This window comes from Eumetopias jubatus, unplaced genomic scaffold, assembly GCF_037043125.1.
Source record: "Eumetopias jubatus isolate StellerSeaLion01/CBP00866 unplaced genomic scaffold, mEumJub1_p1.0 scaffold_7, whole genome shotgun sequence".
Lineage (NCBI taxonomy): Eukaryota > Metazoa > Chordata > Mammalia > Carnivora > Otariidae > Eumetopias > Eumetopias jubatus.
This window is the reverse complement of record NW_028274813.1, coordinates 14,626,859-14,646,057: the sequence shown is the minus strand read 5'-3', so window position 1 is coordinate 14,646,057 and position 19,199 is coordinate 14,626,859. Positions and strand designations below refer to the sequence as shown.

Sequence of the window (19,199 nt, the reverse complement as noted above, 5' to 3'; positions counted from 1 at the left end):
CCCCGATCTTGCAGTAACACCTCGACCACAAGAGTCACGGGCTGAGAACCTTGAAGACACCAGTGGATGTGGGGGGCCCAGGACAGGGCACAGGCCAGAGGCCAGCAGCTCCCCTGGGGTTCCTACTGCGGCTGCTGGAATCTATAGATCTGCATGGTCCGCTGAGACAAAACCATCACAAAAGAGAACACCCTTTCTGCTCCTCCAGCATGGTGACTGGTGCCCCATGATCTATTAACCGTCATCTCATCACTCCTTTAGCCCACCCAGCTCCTTGCTGGACCTTGGGGTGTGGTGCAGGGGTGATGGATTGGTGATAGGTTAAATCTATAGGAGAAGTGTAAGGGTTAGAAAGTTATCACAAGAAACCCTCAGGACCTGGGCTAGGTTGGCAGGCTCCAGCCCCAAAGCAGAATTTGAGTTGTTTGCCAGCTTCCAGATGAAAGGCAGAATCTGTCTAACCACAAGCTCTAAGCTCTGTGGTGGGGGGCTTGCTGTCCGACGATTCTTTAGACCAGAGATGAGAGCCACAAGTGAGCCCAGCCTCTGGCTGGGAGTTTGCGTATTTGCAAAAGGTGTGCCATTTTTTTTTTTTTTTTAAACCACAAGGGAAGCATGCACGAGGATGGGTGGGTCCAGTAAGTGCGTCTGAGACCCTAAAACCGAAGTGGAAAAAACGGAACACACACCCTAGTGCAGGTAAGAAATAGAAATGATTTTACTGCTCGGCATTTGCATATGGAGACGCAGTGCACACAATACGACGTGGCATTGTTCGTCAATTGATGCAACTCAGTAATTTTTATTGCAACTGGAAGACAATACATCACAGAAACTTTATGGTAGGTCTGGGGGAAAGTGTTATTTACAATAAATGATGAAATAGTTTGTCTTTGGCAATATGATTACATATGAAGAATGCGAAATGCATGTATGGATGCCTCCAAAGCAATACCATCAGGTCCCTAAAGTCCGGCTGATTGTGCCTGCCTTCACAATGCTCCTGCAGGGAACACAGATGCAACTGAACGTCACTTTCTTTCTCCTTTATGGTTCTCCCTTTCTATTCATGATATTGGCAGTTTCATACAGAAAATACAGAAAAAAATTGGCTTTTGAGAAATTATTACTCTAGTAAATTAGAATTTGGCCATGTAGGTCTATTGGCCAGCGAAGGTCAGACGACCCTAAGCATCGATAGTAAACCTCTTGGTCTTCTGATTGCTTTATCACTGTTATTTTTTTTTCTTCTGTAAAACAAAAACACAACTCAGAAATGTTACAGAATCAGAGTATAAAAAAATGTACAAGTGTCTAATGCTTCCCAGACACACCCGGATACTCCCCCCCCACCCCGCATTTTCACCATGGCAGTAATAAGTAGTAAGTGTGAATAAAACAGCATGAAACTGGTTACTGAATCAGCTATGAGCTTCAATGGCCTCAACACACGTACTCAAGAAATGCTTCATGTTTAAGTAACTGAACTTGTGCTAAGTTTCATCTAAAAAAAGGAGGTGGGGGTTGGGGAACTCAGGCCACAGTAATGAAAGGATGAAATACAATTTGTAGGTTTGATAGGCTCACCATATCGAAGTCTGTGCGAATCCAATATGGAATATCAGTTATTTGCAAAAGCTAGGGAAGGCTGTTCGCAACTTTTGCAAATGAAATACAGTGGGAAAAACACTGTTGAATATACTCCAAATAAATAGTCTTGATTTCAACGCTAACAAAACGAACAGGAAGGGTACTTGTGAGCATATCACAGTAAAGTCAGAAGTGATCTTTCACCTAGGTCTGATTTCAAAAGTAGGACAGCAAAATGCAGCACCATAGACACATCGGTTTCGGCCGTTAAAAGATGGGTCATTTTGAAAATCGTTATTTTCCTTCCTTAATTTTTGGTCAGTGAAGCTAGCACTTGTTTGCTGAACTGTGGAAGAATTTCAAGGTCACACGCATTATTCATGATAAAGCAACCGAGCTGACGAGTCTGTGCTTAATTCAAGAATAACCAGTAGAAGAGAGAAAACAAGGAGTTAACCACCTCTGGTGCTCTCTCAAAGGAAGAGGGGTTAACAGATGAATTCACAAAGGTAGGCGGGTCTATACAGAACACTGAATGCCATGTGTAAATCCTCATGAAACTCCAGAAACAGGAACACCACACAATGTATATACTTCGATTTACACATTCCGTTACAAAGAAAAAAAGACACCATTACAACTTTGTAACTGTGTTAACTGCAATATAAACCAAAGTCCCGAGTTTGGCAGGTAACTAAAAGAGGGTTATCACTTAGGTTATATAGCAAAAGTGTTGATGTATATTATATATAGTAGTATAAATAATAAAAAAGTATTATTTAAATTAGATCACAGTGCTGCATTATGTGCATAACAGTGTTTGATATAGTATTGGAGGGCTGGGACCTACGACACTAAGGATTTAACTGTCAACACTGGTTAAGTCACAATCAAGAGGGGACACAGAGTTTGAATGTGTTCTTTTGGTGGCAAAAATCCTGAAGATGAAAGAAAAATACTTCTCTACAGAAACATAAAAATAAATTGCAACATCTGGGCAGCTGTGATCCACCAGAAAGAAACCGAGTCCCAACCTGAATCAAGTTTAAAGGGAAAAGAGAAGTCACATTGAATTTAACCCAATCCCATATGGAAAACCCTTCCATGTAGGTCACTTGTACAGAACTCTGATTCCTTCTCCAAAAGCCCTTCGAACGAGAGGCTAAGAGCCCACATGCATAGTGTGGGGGTCACTGAAACGTGAGTTGGTAGCACTTGGTGCCGGGCAGTCCCAGTGTGTCCCAGCACTGAGCTGGGCACAAAAGCCATCTGGACGGTTTTCACAGCCCACAGCCTCAAGTCCCTGGGGCAGGAACGCCATTCGTGTGCAACGGCAGCTTCTAGAATGCCCTGTGGTAGCTACTGCCGCACCCAGCAAGGACCAGACACGCTGAATGCCTCTCCGAGAAAAAATCAGCTCTTGGGAAAAGCCTCTGACACATCCCTTCTTAAAGACTCAGCCCCAAGACTGAAACCTGCAGCAGTTGTCTTGGCCATCTCAAACCACCACCTAAACGTGGGTTTGGTTCATTTGAGTTTCAAATAGACAGCTTTATTTACCAAAGAACTCTTAGAAGTATATTGATTAGAGAGGGAAGGGAAGTAGGAGCTTATGGTATATAATAAGGCTGGGAAAAATCTATGATGCAGACCCTTTCCAAGTAGTACTAGATAAAGATAAAAGACAATTAGAGTAGCATAAAAATAACTGTCTATGTGTATATCATTTAAGAAAAAAGAGCTACAGTCTCTTTCTCTTAAATGTGTCCGAGGGCCAACAGCAAGTAATTGTAGATGTCATGGTGCTGATGTGTTCATGGTTGTTTTCCAAAGCATCTTTAAATATTGCTATAGTTCCCCGTCTCCCCCTCCCCCCCTGCCCCACGTGAGTATGTGAGATACTGGAATGACACATGAAAACACCCCTTCTCCCAGCAGGAGAAATGAAAGCAAAAACACCACACCCCTGGAACGGTGCTCAGGCGATCTGTCAAGACTCATGAATACATATGCTAGTTTGGAAGCTAAAAGAACACCTGACGTTTGGGAAGTAATTCCAAGACTAAAGTGAATTACATTTGAGCAAAATAGTCTTTCACAAATAGGCTTGTGCTTAAATCCTCTACTGCTCTTGGAGGAGGGAGTGAGAGAGGGTGCCTCCCGCCCCTTGGCTTGGCAAGGACAACGGACAACCTCATTCTGCCATGAATTCACTACAAACGGCCACATACACATCAATACTTTTTTTTTTTCTCAACAATCAAAATACAAAGTTAAACACAATTGAGCCATTGTTTTGGTTATGCATAATGTGTATGCCTCCAAAAACAGAAGAAAAATAGAAAAAAGTACCCTCACTAAAGTTTCCCCTAGAAGTCACCCAGCGGCTCCTACACAGGTGCTGAGGGAGACTCAGGAAAATAACACTTAGAAAGCTGCCCGATGAGGTATTTATGCAAAAAGAGTGGTTCTGGAGTTAAGAACACACTTTTATATTTATCTATTTCTCAAAGAGATCAGAAAAGTAAATCACACACATTGCATTTTATTATTTTCTAAAAGACACCTTTGCTCCTTTAGAAAAACGAAATGAGGGGAGACAGCCCACCGCAGGGGTTTTGATTGGAAAAAGTCCCCGCCAGAAACAGTCCTGGATGTCCGCCTCTGCCTTTCGGGAGGGAAGCCTGAACTTTATCCTGGGGGGTGGGGGTGGGGATGGAGGAGTGGGGGGGCGGAGCCGAAGGGGGTGTCTTCCGGGTTTGGTCAGGTGACAACACATATCAAAGTGTTGCTCAGGCTCTGCAACTGACACCAGCTTTTGGGGTGTCAGATATTTGGGGAGATGGAGGCAACAGGGCACTTCGGTAATACATCCTTTTCCCATCTACACCCGGGACAAATGTGCTGGAAGTATTCAGGTTCAGGTCCTGAACTTGACCTGTCAGATGGGCACAGACTTCTTTTACCCCCCTGCCCCCAGGTTCTCTTATCAGCAACCCAGAGGAAGGAAAGCGCGGGGTCCGCGCCAGTTCACTCCCTCCGTCCTGGCTGCTGCTGGCCACTGGGCTCCACGATGGCCCCCGACTGTCCCGTCTTTAAACATCCCCGTCTCCCCAGTGCCCCCCGCTCTCCCTCACCACCACATCCTGAGCCCCGGTAGTGGGTGTTCCTGTTTGTTTTAAAATCCCCCTCCATGTGGGTGGAAGATCATATTCTTTCAGAGATTTCTCTCTGGATCTCCCAAGATAATTTCTTTTAGGCAAAGGTAACAGGAGTTTCTGGTCTGCGTGACATCGTCCGGTTGTCTAAATTCAGCTCTCATAATCTAGGTGGGCTTAATTCCAGGTTGGTTCGTGTGCTCAGGCGGCAGAGGTGGCCGGCCCCTCCTTCCCACTGCGAGATGGCATCACAGGAAAACTGTCTGGGGCTGGTCCTTCCAACACCCGTGTCACTTCCTCCTTCGCGCGCACCCTAACTCACACCCTCATCCAATAAGGCCCATTAGCGTGCTTTCCCTTCTTCTGGCGAATTTGCATAATTATTCACTGCCTTTTTGCTAGGACCAAATCACGGTAATGGTTTTCTCAAGTCAGCGTCCCGTAATTCTCTTGATTCTATCATACACACTCACTACTAAGTTTGCCCTCAAATTATTGCGTCATGGTAAACATGGACAGACAAAGAGAAAGGACACACTTTTCAACAGAGAACCAGGGGGTCGGGGGCTGAAGTGCAGACAAGGCAGTTAGAGCTCCGCCATCCAGGCCCTACCAGAACACGAAGATATTTTATATTGCAGAGTAAGATTCCCCAACAGTCAGAATTTGTCCCTGAAGAAGGTTAAACCTTAAACACCTGCTTCAAAAAACCAAAACAAAATAATTGGGAAAAAAAAAAACAAAACAACAGAAAAAAAATTAAAGAAAGAAAGAAAAAAAAAAAAGAAAAGAGAAAACCAAAAGAAAGTCTAAGCCTAAGGGCTTAAAAATTAGAGGCATAGCCTTTTCTCTATTTTCTATATTTATATGAAAATAATTCATGCTTCATGCTAAATACATTATTTACCTTACAAGAACTTTGTTATTTTTGAATAAAAAAAAGTTTGTGTTTTGTGATTTTTTTTTTCCTTTTTTGTCTTTTTTTCTTTTTTTTCTTTTTTAAAAGGAATCCATGCATTGTGGATCAGAAATTTCTGCTGGCTACACTGGCTGAACGTGGAATTCACTGATTTTGCAAAGATGAATCCTGATATTAATTGCAAACTCCATTTTGAGGGCAGTATAGGACTTTTTTGTTTTTGTATTTTTTTGCCATGTTTTTACTTTTGTTTGTCCATCAATCTGCCTTTAATCTTTTAGAAATACACCACAATACTAATGGCAGGTTCTGTAGCTTTTTGTTTTCTCACTCGGATCAAATAGTTTTGACAGACAGAAAAAGATCTGTACCATTATTTTCTTCCTTAACAGCTATTGTACTTTCCTGGACTTGATATTCACTTGGGCAGTTAAGAAGACATAGCTTGTTTTCTGCATCAGTTCTCTCTCTCTCTCTCTCTCGTGTGTGTGTGTGTATATGTATGCAGGGCCAACCTTCAGGCTTATGGCTTGTGGAACATTCTCTCAATACAGAACAAAATTCAATGATGAGCAACACCACTAAAAATTGACCCAGTTTCTTCTCATTAGTCATTGACACCTGGTGTAAAAGGAGTGGTCCAGTATGTCCCCCTCCTAAGATGCTACTAGGCTTTATAGCGAAGAAGCACAAAGGACTGGAGAACGCCCCCCACTCTGTCCACCCACCCCTGTACACTTCATGGCAATGACACCCATGGCAAGGCCAAGAGTTTTCCTGGCACAGCTGGACGCCCCGCACTACGAGTCTGGGTCTGCTCCCCGGGGCCCAGGGTTCTTCCTTGTCCCCGTCGCCTTATACGCATTCACTCAGTGGCCCCAACTGGGGGGCCATCCTGACCTTTTAAACCTAAGGGTTGGGCCTGATCGATGATGACTTTGCACACGTGCCTTCTAGGTGTTGAATGTGTGTTCCCGTGGCATGACCGCTGGCATCCCTGCGGATTCAGCCACGTGTTTCTGACAAAGCTGGAGGAAGCAATGGTAATTTTGGCTTTTTCGGTTTTGTCTTCAGATAATGAAAAGCTTTTGTAAAACAGCTGAGTGTCAATATGAGTTCTATGGCTTCAATCTCCTTTAAAAATAAAATTCTTAAGGGTCCAAAACAAAGGAGGGGCAAATTAAAAAAAAAAAAAAAAAAGGAAAGAAAAGAAAGAAAACCAAACCAAAAAAAAAAAAAGAAAGAAGAAAAAAAATTGCTGATATTGCCACAAATCATTAGAAATCTCCTGACATGCTAAAACCAAATGGCCGAAAGTTCAAAACAAATCAGTGACTTGTTTTTAATTTTTTGTGGTTTCCTTTTGCTCTTTCTGCCCCTTTGCCGTCCGATTGGTGATGTTATTCAAACAGGACCGAATCCCTGCCAAGTGCAGGAGCGAGCCCGCCGCCTCTTTCATCTCCTCGTCGTCGCTCTCGGGGGGCTTCTCCGTGCGTCTCTTTTTGAGGGGCAGCGTGTCGCTGGGCACCTTCCGGGCCTTGGCGAAGTGCTGGCGCTTCTTGTGCTGGGCCGCGTAGCCGCTGTCCCCCAGGGCGTCCTTGGCCTCCTTGGGGCTGTGTTTGCGGTCGTCCTCCTCCGTGTCGCTGTGGCTCTCGTGGCTCTGGAAGCTGCCCTCGCTGCCCTCGCTGCCCTCCTGGCTCCCCTTGGGGGCGAACTCGTAGTGGTCGTCGGCCGAGGAGGAGGAGACCGAGTCGCTGGCCGGCGAGGTGCTCCTGGCATTGGACGACTTGGCACTGCTGTAGTTGTGGTCCTCCTTGGGGTCGCCGCTGACCACCGGGGAGCCGCACGACGGCTCGCTCTCAGTCCGTAGCCGGCAGCCGCCCAGGCCGTTCCTGCGGACGGGGCGGCGGGGAGGGGACACAGAGAGGACACAGGTTAGCCCCCCTGTGCTCACGCCTGCGGCCCCCTGACCTGCAGCCCGGCGCTCTGCCCGCCTGGGACCCTGCAGGCGGCCCTGCTCTGTGGACAGCACCCCAAATCCCGACCCCCGGCCTCCCCGCCCATCTCCCCCCTCGCCTGCATTCTCCCTCGGCTTGGGCAGAGACGGCAAACCACTCTCTTCTGTGGTGATGGCGGTGGAGGGCCACCTCTTAGATTAAACCAGAAAAATCAAGCCGGGCTTGGTTTTGCACGCCTGCCAACACCGTGGGGTAGGCTCCGCCAGCCTGCTGGGGTACATCAGGGGGACAAGCCCACTCTCTGCCAGAGCTGCGACATTAGGACCCTCTTGTCAGGAGATGAAATGCAGGGTTCAGCAGAAAGGGCCACCTGCCGTGTGGTGACAGCTATTCACTGGCGCCTTCCCTCCCTCCCTCGTTCATCCTGCAAATATTCACTGAACACCTCATACAGATGCATGGTCTTAGGGAGGGTCCCAAGGAGGTATCCGCGGTGGGATCAGATACAGACGCTGTCGCAAAGATGCTTAAAGTTGAACAGAGAAGCAAGTCGTGGTCGCATCACAGGTGAGGGAGCAGTAAGGTGCCACCTACTATACTCACCACCTGCCAAATGCCGCGTGCCATCTGCCAGGATGGCTGCATTTACCTCTGTAAAGTGGGTGCGAGCATCCCTATTTTACTGACGTTGGAAGAAGGGTCTGGAAAGCCACACGGCTAATACGTAGCAGAGATGGGATTAAGACCAAAGTCTGATTCTCAAGATGGGCTCTTAGTGCAATCCGACAGACTCTTGCTGTTTTTCTGATTTCCCTATAACTAGGTCCCTTCCATACACTCCCATCAGAAGCCCACACCACTTACCACACCACGGATTACTGTCTCGTGTCTTTACGTCTGAGTGATGAACTGAGCTCCCTGTGCTTCCATACTGGTAAAGGGAAGCGTAATTGCACCCACTTCATTGTGGGGCTGAGGACGGGGGACCAGTGCCTGGCTCAAGGGTGAGGACTATGATGTTCATTCCTGCTTCGGCCACACATTCCCAGGGGTAGGCACTGAGAGGACACAGCAGGTGCTCAGAATTAGTGGTGATGAGAGAGGCATATGCACAGGAGAAAAGGGGTATTTGCAGCTGGAGGGGATGGACGGAGGGCAAGAAAAAGGTCTGTGGAAGACATGGCATCTGACCTTGGACATGCGGGCTGAAGGTTCTGGGCAGGGAGAGGTGTTCTGTTGCACGATGTCGGCCCCGTGTCCTGTAAGCCTATCCACCCGATGATGCACTTCCAGGAGCTCTGGGGAACATGAGCACACTTTTCCTTCCTGCCTGCCTACATACACACGCCCCCAGCTGTACGCTCTCCTACCATGTTCCCTCCACAGACAGCACGTCCCACCATCTGCATGAGCTGTGCGATGCCTCGTTCAATGTCTGTGCGCTTCCCATCGGAGTGTTAGCTCCGCAAGACAGGGCCCAGTCATGACATGTCCCCCAGCGCCAGGTGCAGAGTGGACACATGAGACAGACTGAACAAGGGTAGGAGCAGATGGGATTGTGTGTGGCAGAGAGCATGAGGTTTGGGAACCTATTGTGGACCCCCCCAACATGCCTTACTGGACAGCCCCCGAACCTACGGCACCTGTGGAAAGCCTATGGGGTTGGGGCCAATGAGAAGATTTGGTCACGAGCTGTTGCCCTCTCTTTCCTGCCATGCCTGTGGGCCCTGCGGCTCAAGAGATCCTGGCTGCAGCCCAGGGAGAAGGGTGAAAGGGGAGGCGAGTCCTTGGTGTAAATGGTGCAGCAGGGGAGGGGAGCCAAGGGGTCTCCCCGCTGGTGTTCGAGGCCCTGCAGTGGGTGCTCCACTAAATAGGAGCGGGTGGTGAGAATTCCCACTGAAATATGCACCCGCAAAATGCATGAGGGCCATTATCCAAACCCAACCTTTGCTACATGCCTGGAGATCAACAGAATCAACCCCAGCAATGACAGTGCTGCCCAACAACAATTCATTTGCACAATGAAATCCTAGCAGTCTCTAGAACGGCCCCAGGCTGTGTCCTGCACGCTCTGATCCCAGAATCCACAAGCACCTCCGCCCAGCCCTTCTGGAAAGAGCCTGGCTCTCAAGACAAGACAGGCTTCTGTTCACAGCCCAGCCTTGCTTATTAGTGACCTGCCGTGGGCTCATCTCCCTTACAGGGCGGGGTGATGATGAAATGAAAAGTTCCGAGCGCAGAGGATGGGTTCTTTAGTGGTGCTTGAGAATTCTGCCTTGGTTTCCTCTATTGCCATCAGACGGCTCACCACTGCTTCCTGCGGCTGTGACATGCTTACCCGAGCACTCGTTTTCTTTCTCTTCTGGGTCAGGAGGCTTATGGGAACACGGCATAAAGGAAGAGGAAAGGGGACCAGAGAGAGGGATGCCTCAGGGGCTTGCCTGTAAACACAGCCCCTGAGCTTTGGGGAATTGGCCCTGCGATATCTATTTTCTGCAGACTTTCCGTTTCTTGGCTCTGTCTTAGGTGCAGAGAAGTGGCTAGGACAAGATTACTTTGAGGTGTTTCCAAATATGAAACTCAATAAATGCAACTAATTGCACAGGTGGCTATTAATAGTTATTAAACAAATGAAAGTGAAAGCCTCGGATAATGGTTCTCTTGATCTTTGCTGTTTTAGGGAACTGCTGTAAAATGCAAAATAACCGCTCTACTGAACCAGCATAAAACAGTCTCAGGGTGAAGCCCGCGACACTTGGATGAGTAAACTGGGCTACGGCTGACTTTTAGAAGATCAATCTAGTTCTGAATCCTCATTTGTTAACAACATGGGGCTTATAATTCACTTCACTACCACAGTTAAGCAGAACAGGCTACTCTGGAACATGGCGGGGGAGAGTCATGGGAGGAAGAGTATGAAATAAGGCAAGTGCTGCCAAAAGCTAATTCTCACTGAATCTAGGTGAAAGGCATATGGTGTTCATTGTGCGTTTCTTTCTTCTTTCCCACAGGTTAAGACATTTTTTTGAGTAAAAAGTTTGGAGTAGGGGGTGGGAGATACATGCTAGAATGACAGCAAGGACAGAACATTCTAGTTCCAGACTGTTAGAAGAGGAAAGGTTCTGGGCCTGAGAACTTCTCTTTCTTTTTTTTTAAAGATTTATTTATTTATTTTTTGAGAGAGTGAGAATGAGAGAGAGAGAGAGAGCGCGCGCACATGAGAAGGGGGAGGGTCAGAGGGAGAAGCAGACTCCCCACCGAGCAGGGAGCCCGACGCGGGACTCGATCCCAGGACTCCAGGATCACGACCTGAGCCGAAGGCAGTCGCTTAACCAGCTGAGCCACCCAGGCGCCCGAGAACTTCTCTTTCTTAAAGGAGATAAACAAGCCTGAGAGAAGTACTAAAGACACACTACAGTTAAATGGAGAACAGAAGAGAAAATCACTTTGCTAGCCCATGAATTAAATGTTATGTAGGGCTAGGTCTCCGGTACCACCTGGAATCACGTTGCATGCCAACAGTGATTCCATAACCCATACGCTGGAACACTGGCCTAACTCAACCAACCATTTTGCAGATTAAACAAACAGAAACTAAGGAAGTCCCGTGACTGGTCCACGGTGCCCCAGCTAGTTCTCAAAGACAGCTCAAGCAGGAATTTGAAATATCTTTCTCTCTCGGGTAAGGAAACCAATACACCCATTGACCGTATTTCTGGATAAAAACAGGTATGCAGACGTTAAGTTCAGGGAGCAGGAATTAAAATATAAATGTATCTCTCTCAGTAGACAAAATTAACTTTCCCCGAGACTGTAGCATGGGCGCATAATCCATAAATGACACACAAACTCGGCAGGGCGTGACAAGCTCCTTCAACTACGAATAACTTGATGCAATGCTGTTCGTGGCGGCACAAGGCTGCCAGGGGTCGTCATTATGGGATGCCACATACTTAGAAGGAACCAGTCATCCCGAACATGTTGGAAGGTAAGTAGCTAACCACCTCTTCAAAAATCATTCATTGAAATGAACATGGGATACATGAGAAATGCCTGCCATTTCTCAGATGTAGCTGAGCTTACATGTGACACCACTCACAGCGGTCATGTTAATTTCAAAAACCTGGTATTCATTCCTTCGTCAAACTGATGGGCAATAGCAAACATAAAAGGTGAGAAATCACATTAGTTCAGGCCGAGAATGAGCAATGCTTGCAACTAACAAGTCAAAGTATGGCTTTTAATGAGACATGGCCATTTTGCGGTCTCCTCTCTTGGTTCATTATTGGTCTAACCATACGTATCACCTCCACCTTGCACCTGGGCCCAAGGGTTTTCTCTGGAACTGATGGTTTTAAACCTAGAGACCAACATTTAGGGTGAAGTGGTCCTCTCAAGGGACTGACTTGAGAACTCTGGACTTTTGTTAAGCATGCAATTAATGGGATCCTGAATCAAGGCTAGAGCTGAAGCCAGTGCAGTGCTTCTGTCTAAAACCAAACACAGGTAGAAAGACAACGGAAGACAAGAGATGGCTGGGGGCTTTCACTTCCAGCTGGGAGGCAGAGAAAACATCTGGAAGGCACTCTTCCGACTATCACACAAAAGATCTTGGACGAAGTACAGAGACACAGTTTTAGGTCACTGCTGTGTCTCCAGGGAAGGCTTCACCGGAAAAGGGGACTCTCAGAGAAACCCTTGCAAACACACGTGTACCAGGAGAATGTCACACACACACACAGTTAAAAAATAAAGGGACAAATCTGAAATGGGAGCAGTAGGCAACCGAGAAAGCCAGGGTTTCCCCAGAGCAGATGCCTACTCCGGCACCGAGACAAGGGCCTGAACTTATGGTGATGGGGACAGAGCGGCAGAAGACTGACTCTGGCAGCTGCTGTGGCTCCTCAAAGGGGATTTAGGTGGCCTCAGGTGTACTGGTCCCTAGGCACCCAGCATAAGTTTTGAAAGCAAATCCTCTCTTGAAGAACACAACCTGAATTTCAGCCATCAGGATTGCCCCATACTAAGGTTAATCAAATATTCAAGTAGAAAGCTCATGACCTAAAATCATCAAAGAGACCAGCAAGCAGACCACTAGGAATGTATAAATGTAAAAATGTCATGTAAATGAAAAAGCTAAGATGTCCGAATGATGATAATCTCAATGAGGTTATCATTGGGAAAAGTTAACTTGCCCATCACAGGCAGACAATGGGGATAAAAGCCAGCCTTAACCTCCGCTCCGGATGGGATGCAAAATAAGAAAAGCCTCCCCTGAGATTTTTTAACCACAAGCCTCGAGTCTTGTGGGGATGAGGCCAGAATTTGGGTCAAACTAAATTTAATCTAAAGTGCCCAATGGTGCCTACTAGAAGAAAATACAAATCCTTTCTGGAAGAACAGTCTTTAATCTCAGGCCACAATGAATTCCCACAGATAAGACTTTAAGGAACATAGGTTCATAATAATAATAATAATAATAATAATAATAAAAAACACAATAAAACACAAAAGAAATAAGCCCCCATAAGGCAGAGACAACAGAAAAACCAACTATAGAATCTGAACTGTAAAGCTGACAAATATTGAAGTAAGTAGGGACATGGTGTCAAGCATGTGTACAAAAATAAAAGAGGGAACTGAAAAGTATCAGAAAGGAAGAACAGATTATGAAATCTAAGTAGACAGATTTTGGAAAGCATCAGAGTTGCTTGAGATGAAAAAAAGTATAATCCCTGAAATTAACCTCAATGAAGCTGAAGGAGAAAAATAAAAAAAAAAAAAAAAAAAAAGAGCAGTGAATTGGAAGATGAATCTGAAGAGACTACATACCATGTAGCAGAGACAAAGAGAAATATGGAAGAATGGGTAATGTGGAATACAGTAAGAAGACCCAATGTAAATCCAACTGGAGTTCCAGAATGAAACAGAACATGGGGGTGAACCCAACGCCTGAAAAGAAAATGGGCTGAGAATTTTCTCATTCTGATGAAAGGTACCAATCTTCAGATTTAACCGACAAATCCCACAGAAGGTAAGTAAAAAGAAGTGTGTATCTGGACACATCATAGTTGAACTGTAGACATTTAAAAAAGGGAGAGAGAAGATTTAAAAATAGCAGAAAGAAAACACATCACCTAAAGAGGAGTATCAGTGGGGAGCCTGGGTGGCTCAGTCAGTTGAGTGTCTGACTCTGGATTTCGGCTCAGACTGTGATTGCAGGATCCTGGGACTGAGCCCTGAGGTGGGGCTGAGCCCTGGAGGTGGGCTCTGTGCTCAGGGGAGAGTCTGCTCAGGATTCTCTCTCCCCCTCTGCCCCTCCCCCCACGCATGCACTCTCTATCTCTTTCTAAAATAATAAAAATAAATAAATCTTAAAAAAAAATAGTATCAGTTAAGATAAAACAAACACAACAGGGGAAAGTGGAAAAATATTCTCCAAGTGAGAGAGGAAGGAAAGAATGGTCAAACTAGAACTGTATGCATAGTAACATTATCTTCTAAGAATGAAGGCTTAAAAATAAGTATGTTTTCAGACAAGACGTTGTTAGAGCTTTACTAAAAGCAGATACTCAGTATAAGGAACTTCTTAAGAATATATTTCAGGAAAAAAGGAAAATGAAGGTCTGAGACGCAAGAAAAAATGATAAGCAAAGAAAATGTAATCAAGTATTGACTGAACAGCATAATGATGATAATGACTAAGCGACTTAAAAAAAACTGAAATAGAACCAAAGTACTGGACAAATGTAACACATCATTTGGGAGGCAGAGAGAACAGCAGTTAAAGCATTCCAAGGGCCTTGTATTGATCAGGAGGTTAAAAGTATTGATTAACTTTAAACATTTTAAAATATTCATGTTACAAGTTCTGGGATCAACACTAAAAGAAGAGAAACAAAATATATAATTTTTAAACCATCAGAAGGGAAAAAATGAGGAAGGGAGACTCTTGATCAATTTAAAATAATGCAAGAAATGAAAAAGAATCTGGAAATAGCAGGGCAAACAAATACAAAATAAAATGGTAGAAATAAATCCAAATATGTTACTAAAAAGGGGCTAAAAATCTTCACTGAATGGTAAAGATCATTAACACAGATTTTAAAAAAAAGGTATTTGTTTCTAAGAGAAAAACCTAAAACACAAAGACAAAAAAAGGTTAAAAGTAAAAGGATGGAAAATGTCTCAAGCCATGCTGGTGTAGCTATATTAAAACCAGAGAAGACAGATTTTTAAGGCAAAAATCATTACTACAGATGAAGAGAGTCATTAAACATTCATAAAGGTTCAGTTTACCAGGAAGATACAACAGTTCTTTTTTTTTTTTTTAAGATTTTATTTATTTACTTGACAGAGAGACACAGCGAGAGAGGGAACTCAAGCAGGGAGAGTGGGAGAGGGAGAAGCAGGCTTCCTGCCGAGCGGGGAGCCCCAGTGCGGGGCTCGATCCCAGGACCCCGGGATCATGACCCGAGCCAAAGGCAGACACCTAACAACTGAGCCCCCCAGGTGCCCCGAGATACAACAGTCCTAAACATGGATACCTCCAGTAAGATAGCTTCAAAATATACACAGCCCAAACTGAAAGAGCTACAAGGAGAAACGGTCAAATCCACATTGTAATGGGAGATTTTAATATATCATCCTCAGTATTCAATGATCAAGTGTGCACCCCACCCCCGCACACAGGGTTAGTAATGCAGACTTGATCTAATGGACATATACGGAACATGTGTTAGTTCATTATTTTGAAGCACATATAGAATATTTATAAAAACCAACGTATACTAGATCATACAGCAAGTCTCCCCAAATTTTGAAGAAGCAGTATCTTACAGATCGACTCCCTGACCACAAAAGCCTGGTAGTTAAGAATCAGTGTTGAAGACGTAACTAAAAACCAAAATAAGAAACAATCACCTCAGTTTGAGAATTTAAAAACATGCTTCTAAAAATACCTGTGAGTCAAAGAAATAAAAATGGAAATTAAAAAATACTTTGCACTGTTAATAATGAAAATAAAAGATATCAAAACTCATGGGATACAACTAGGCAGTAGTTTCAAGGAAATTATAACCTTAAAACTTTTACAGAAAAAGAAGAAAAGTTTAAAATGAAAGTAACCAATGCAGGCAAAGAGAAAAAGAATAAACCACAAAAAGAAAGCAAATTATTAATGAAGAAGAAAAAACAAAAACAAACAAACAAAAAAACCCAAAACCCCAAATGAAAAAACAACCCGGAAGCTAACTTTCAGAGGAAAGCCAAAAATTACGGAAGAAGAGTGATGTTAAAATGAAATAAGGAATGAAAAAGGAGCATAACTACAAAAGTATTTTAAAAAGACGGCAGGCACGTTACGAATAACTTTTCGCCAATAGATCTGAAAACTTCGGTGAAGTGGACGAATCCCTACAGGTACCATAATGAATTCAGAAAGAAATTAAAAATAAGCCATACTCTTCCTGTGGCATTTCCTTCTCTCCCTCCTACCATAAAGCATAACCTAATTCTGAGTTTCAGAACTGCTTTCAAAGAACATGATTTCAGAAGACGGAAGCTGACACGTGCATGGTCTTTAAAAACAAAACAAAATATAATACAAAAAGACCAATAGCAGGTACTGCATCGGGACTGTAGTCAATGTACTGTGACAGCGCTGTATGGGGACAGATGGGAGCTCTGCCTGCTGTAAGCAGGGCATAATACACAGACTCGTCTAATCACTACGTGTACACCTGTAACTAATGGAAAATTGTGTGTCAACTATACTTCAATTAAAAAAAAGAAAGCCCAGGGGCACCCGGCTGGCTCAGTCAGTACTGTACGCACCTCTTGATCCTGGGGTTGTAAATCCGAGCCCCATGTTGCGTGTGGGGATTACTTAAAAAATAAAGAAGGGGAAAGATTTGTCTCCTTAAAAAAACAAACAAACAAACAAAAACCCAAATCTCAAAAAAGAAAAAAGAAAAAGACCAGTGGCAAATCTTCCCTCAAGTTCTGTTGTTAAACCACACCCTATCTTAAAATTGAACGTTATCAGCTTCCCGAACTCCTGTGACAAACATCTTCTCAAAGGGGAAAGACAAAGTGAGGTGACCAGGAGCAGATCTTAGGCTGAGAGGAGACTTCCTGATGACTCTATTCTGACAGCACCTTAGGTATTAATGCTTAGACCATTAATTCCTGACTCGCTTCATGTTCCATGGGCACTGCAAGTTTTCACTTGAGGTCCAAATAAAATTAAGTACCTTTAGACGGCGACTAGATGGAACTTTCTTATAATTTTATAAATTGCTGAGGTTCAGATGACTGCCACCACTCCTTAAAACCAATGGCTTGGGCAGATGTATACTGTCCTGAAGGGGGCATAAAAAGCTCAATCTAAGCCTTTTCCTGGGGTTTGGGGCTAAGCTCCAGGTGCTCAGAAAGGGAACCTGGGAGGGTGTGTGGAGGGCAAGCTAGATGAATCCAAGGCTCCCCACATTATTAATCTTATTATTTTTTTTCCAATTGGTTTTACTGTGGTAAAATACACAAACATGAAAAACTTACCATCTTAACCATTTTTAATTGTACAGGTCAGTGGTGTTGAATGCATTCATAATCATTGTGCAGCCATCACCACCAGCCAACTCTAGAACTCTTCATTTTATAAAACTACAACTCTGTCCCCAATAAACACTAACTCTCCACTCCTTCCTCCCCTTAGCCATTGGCAACCACCCTTCTACTTCCTGTCTCTAGGATTTTGACTACTCTAAATACCTCATATAAGTGGAACATAGAGTCTGTCTTTTTGTGACTGGATTATTTCACTTAATGTAATGTCCTCAAGGTTTATCCGTACCGTACGTAGCATGTGTCAGAATGTCTTTCCTTTTCAAGGCTGAATGAGATTCCATTGTGTGTATATACCACATATTGCTTATTCATTCATCTGTTGACGGAACCTTGGGTTGCTTAAACATTTTAGCTATTGTGAACAGTGCTGCTATGAACACAGATGAATGAAAATCCCTTCAAGACCCTACTTTTGGTTCTTTTGGGTACAAACCCAGAAGTGGAACTGCTGGACCATATGGTAATTTGATTAATTTTTTGAGGAATCGCCATACTGTTTTCTACAACAGCTCCACCATGTTACATCCTTACCCACAGCATACAACGGTTCCAAGTCTTCCACATCCTCCTCAACACTTGTTAGTTTCTGCTGTTGCTACGAGTCATCCTAATGTGTGTGAGCTGGTATCTCATAGTTTTGATTTGCATTTCCCTAATGATTAGTGATGCTGAGCATCTTTTCATGAGCTTTGGCCATCTGTATATCCTCTTGGGAGAAATATCTATTCAAGTCCTTTGCCCATTTCTGAATTGGGTTGTTTTTCCACATTATTTATCAAGCACCTACTTAACGCGTATCATAGGCCAGGCACATAACTCTGCATTACCCTAATAACCCGTAAGACTGGTTTTCTCATGAGAAGTCCAGGCACATACACACAACCACAGGATAAGGACCGGGGAAGCTTGGTTCCTGAGTTCTCGTATGTAATTTCTGGCCCTGCTGCCTTATGAAGGACCCCCACCCCCTCCGCAGTTCTCTCTCAGTCCTCTCTGGCAAGCCTTGGACATTTAATTCTTCTCAACCACCTGAATGATCACTTGCGGTCAAAAGAGCCCTCAGAGTTGAAAGCAAGGGGGCCCAGATCCCAGAGAGCTGCTATGGCCCCTACCTGGGAGGCAGCCCATAATGCTATAAATATAAGAAATTTGGGGCTCCTGTTTCCCAAGAGAACCAGAAACAGTTCTCCTAGGGCTATAATAGTTTGTTCCATTCAATGTATTCTCTGCAAAGAATGTCTCTGGGAAAACCGAAGACACAGGCATAAAACTTTAAGACGTGTGAGAATCATTTTGAGGATGATGTGTCTTGAGGACTCTATGCCCAGGCAAATTTAAAAATAAGCAGGTTTCCAACGACTAAGGATGGGCCAATCTCTGAGGTTATTGAGTAAAAAGTCAACACTGTAAAGTCAATTACACTATTGACAGATACTCTTACAAGGAGATTTCACATCATAATTATATGCAAAGGAACCCAGCAAATACAAGCTGTGTAATGATCAGCTAATAAAAGTAACACTTCATCTATGTCAATAACAGTTTCAGAGTTAAGACAAACAAACATGGCCTTTGCCACTCAGTGGTGGGAAAAAAAAAATCCCTGAAAGACAAATATTTTCACTTAAGGAGAAGTCACTTAGACTCACACAGAAAACCTGTCACACAAAGCAGAGTAGGAAATTGGTCTTTAGTGGGTGCTAATGACTCTCTGGCCCTCCCTCCATCCCCCACTGCACTGATGCGGGGGGGGGGGGGGCAGTGGTGGGAACACGGAACACTCCCAGAAACCCTTGGTCACCAACACGGGGTCCGGCCAACATCTGCTGTTGTTCTGTTCTCCTGTGGACTGTTTTCCTTTTAACCTCAGATACATGGTCAAATTTTTAAAAAATTTTAAATTACAACGAGTGTGAAAGAGCAAAACAAGATCCTCCCCCCGCCCAA

The 19,199-nt window shown here is 44.4% G+C and overlaps 1 protein-coding gene across 8 annotated transcripts in view; it reads right to left on the bottom strand.

Moving 5' to 3' along the window:
* Positions 1-782: 782 nt before the first annotated feature.
* The window catches only part of FOXN3 (forkhead box N3), a 392,956-nt gene continuing 374,539 nt past the window's right edge, over positions 783-19,199 (bottom strand). For all 8 annotated transcript variants that reach the window (XM_028098118.2, XM_028098133.2, XM_028098140.2 and 5 more), the window contains one exon: positions 783-7,559. In XM_028098118.2, the coding sequence (XP_027953919.1) occupies positions 7,010-7,559 (550 nt within the window). In that variant the 3' untranslated portion in view covers positions 783-7,009. The remainder of the gene's footprint in view (positions 7,560-19,199) is intronic.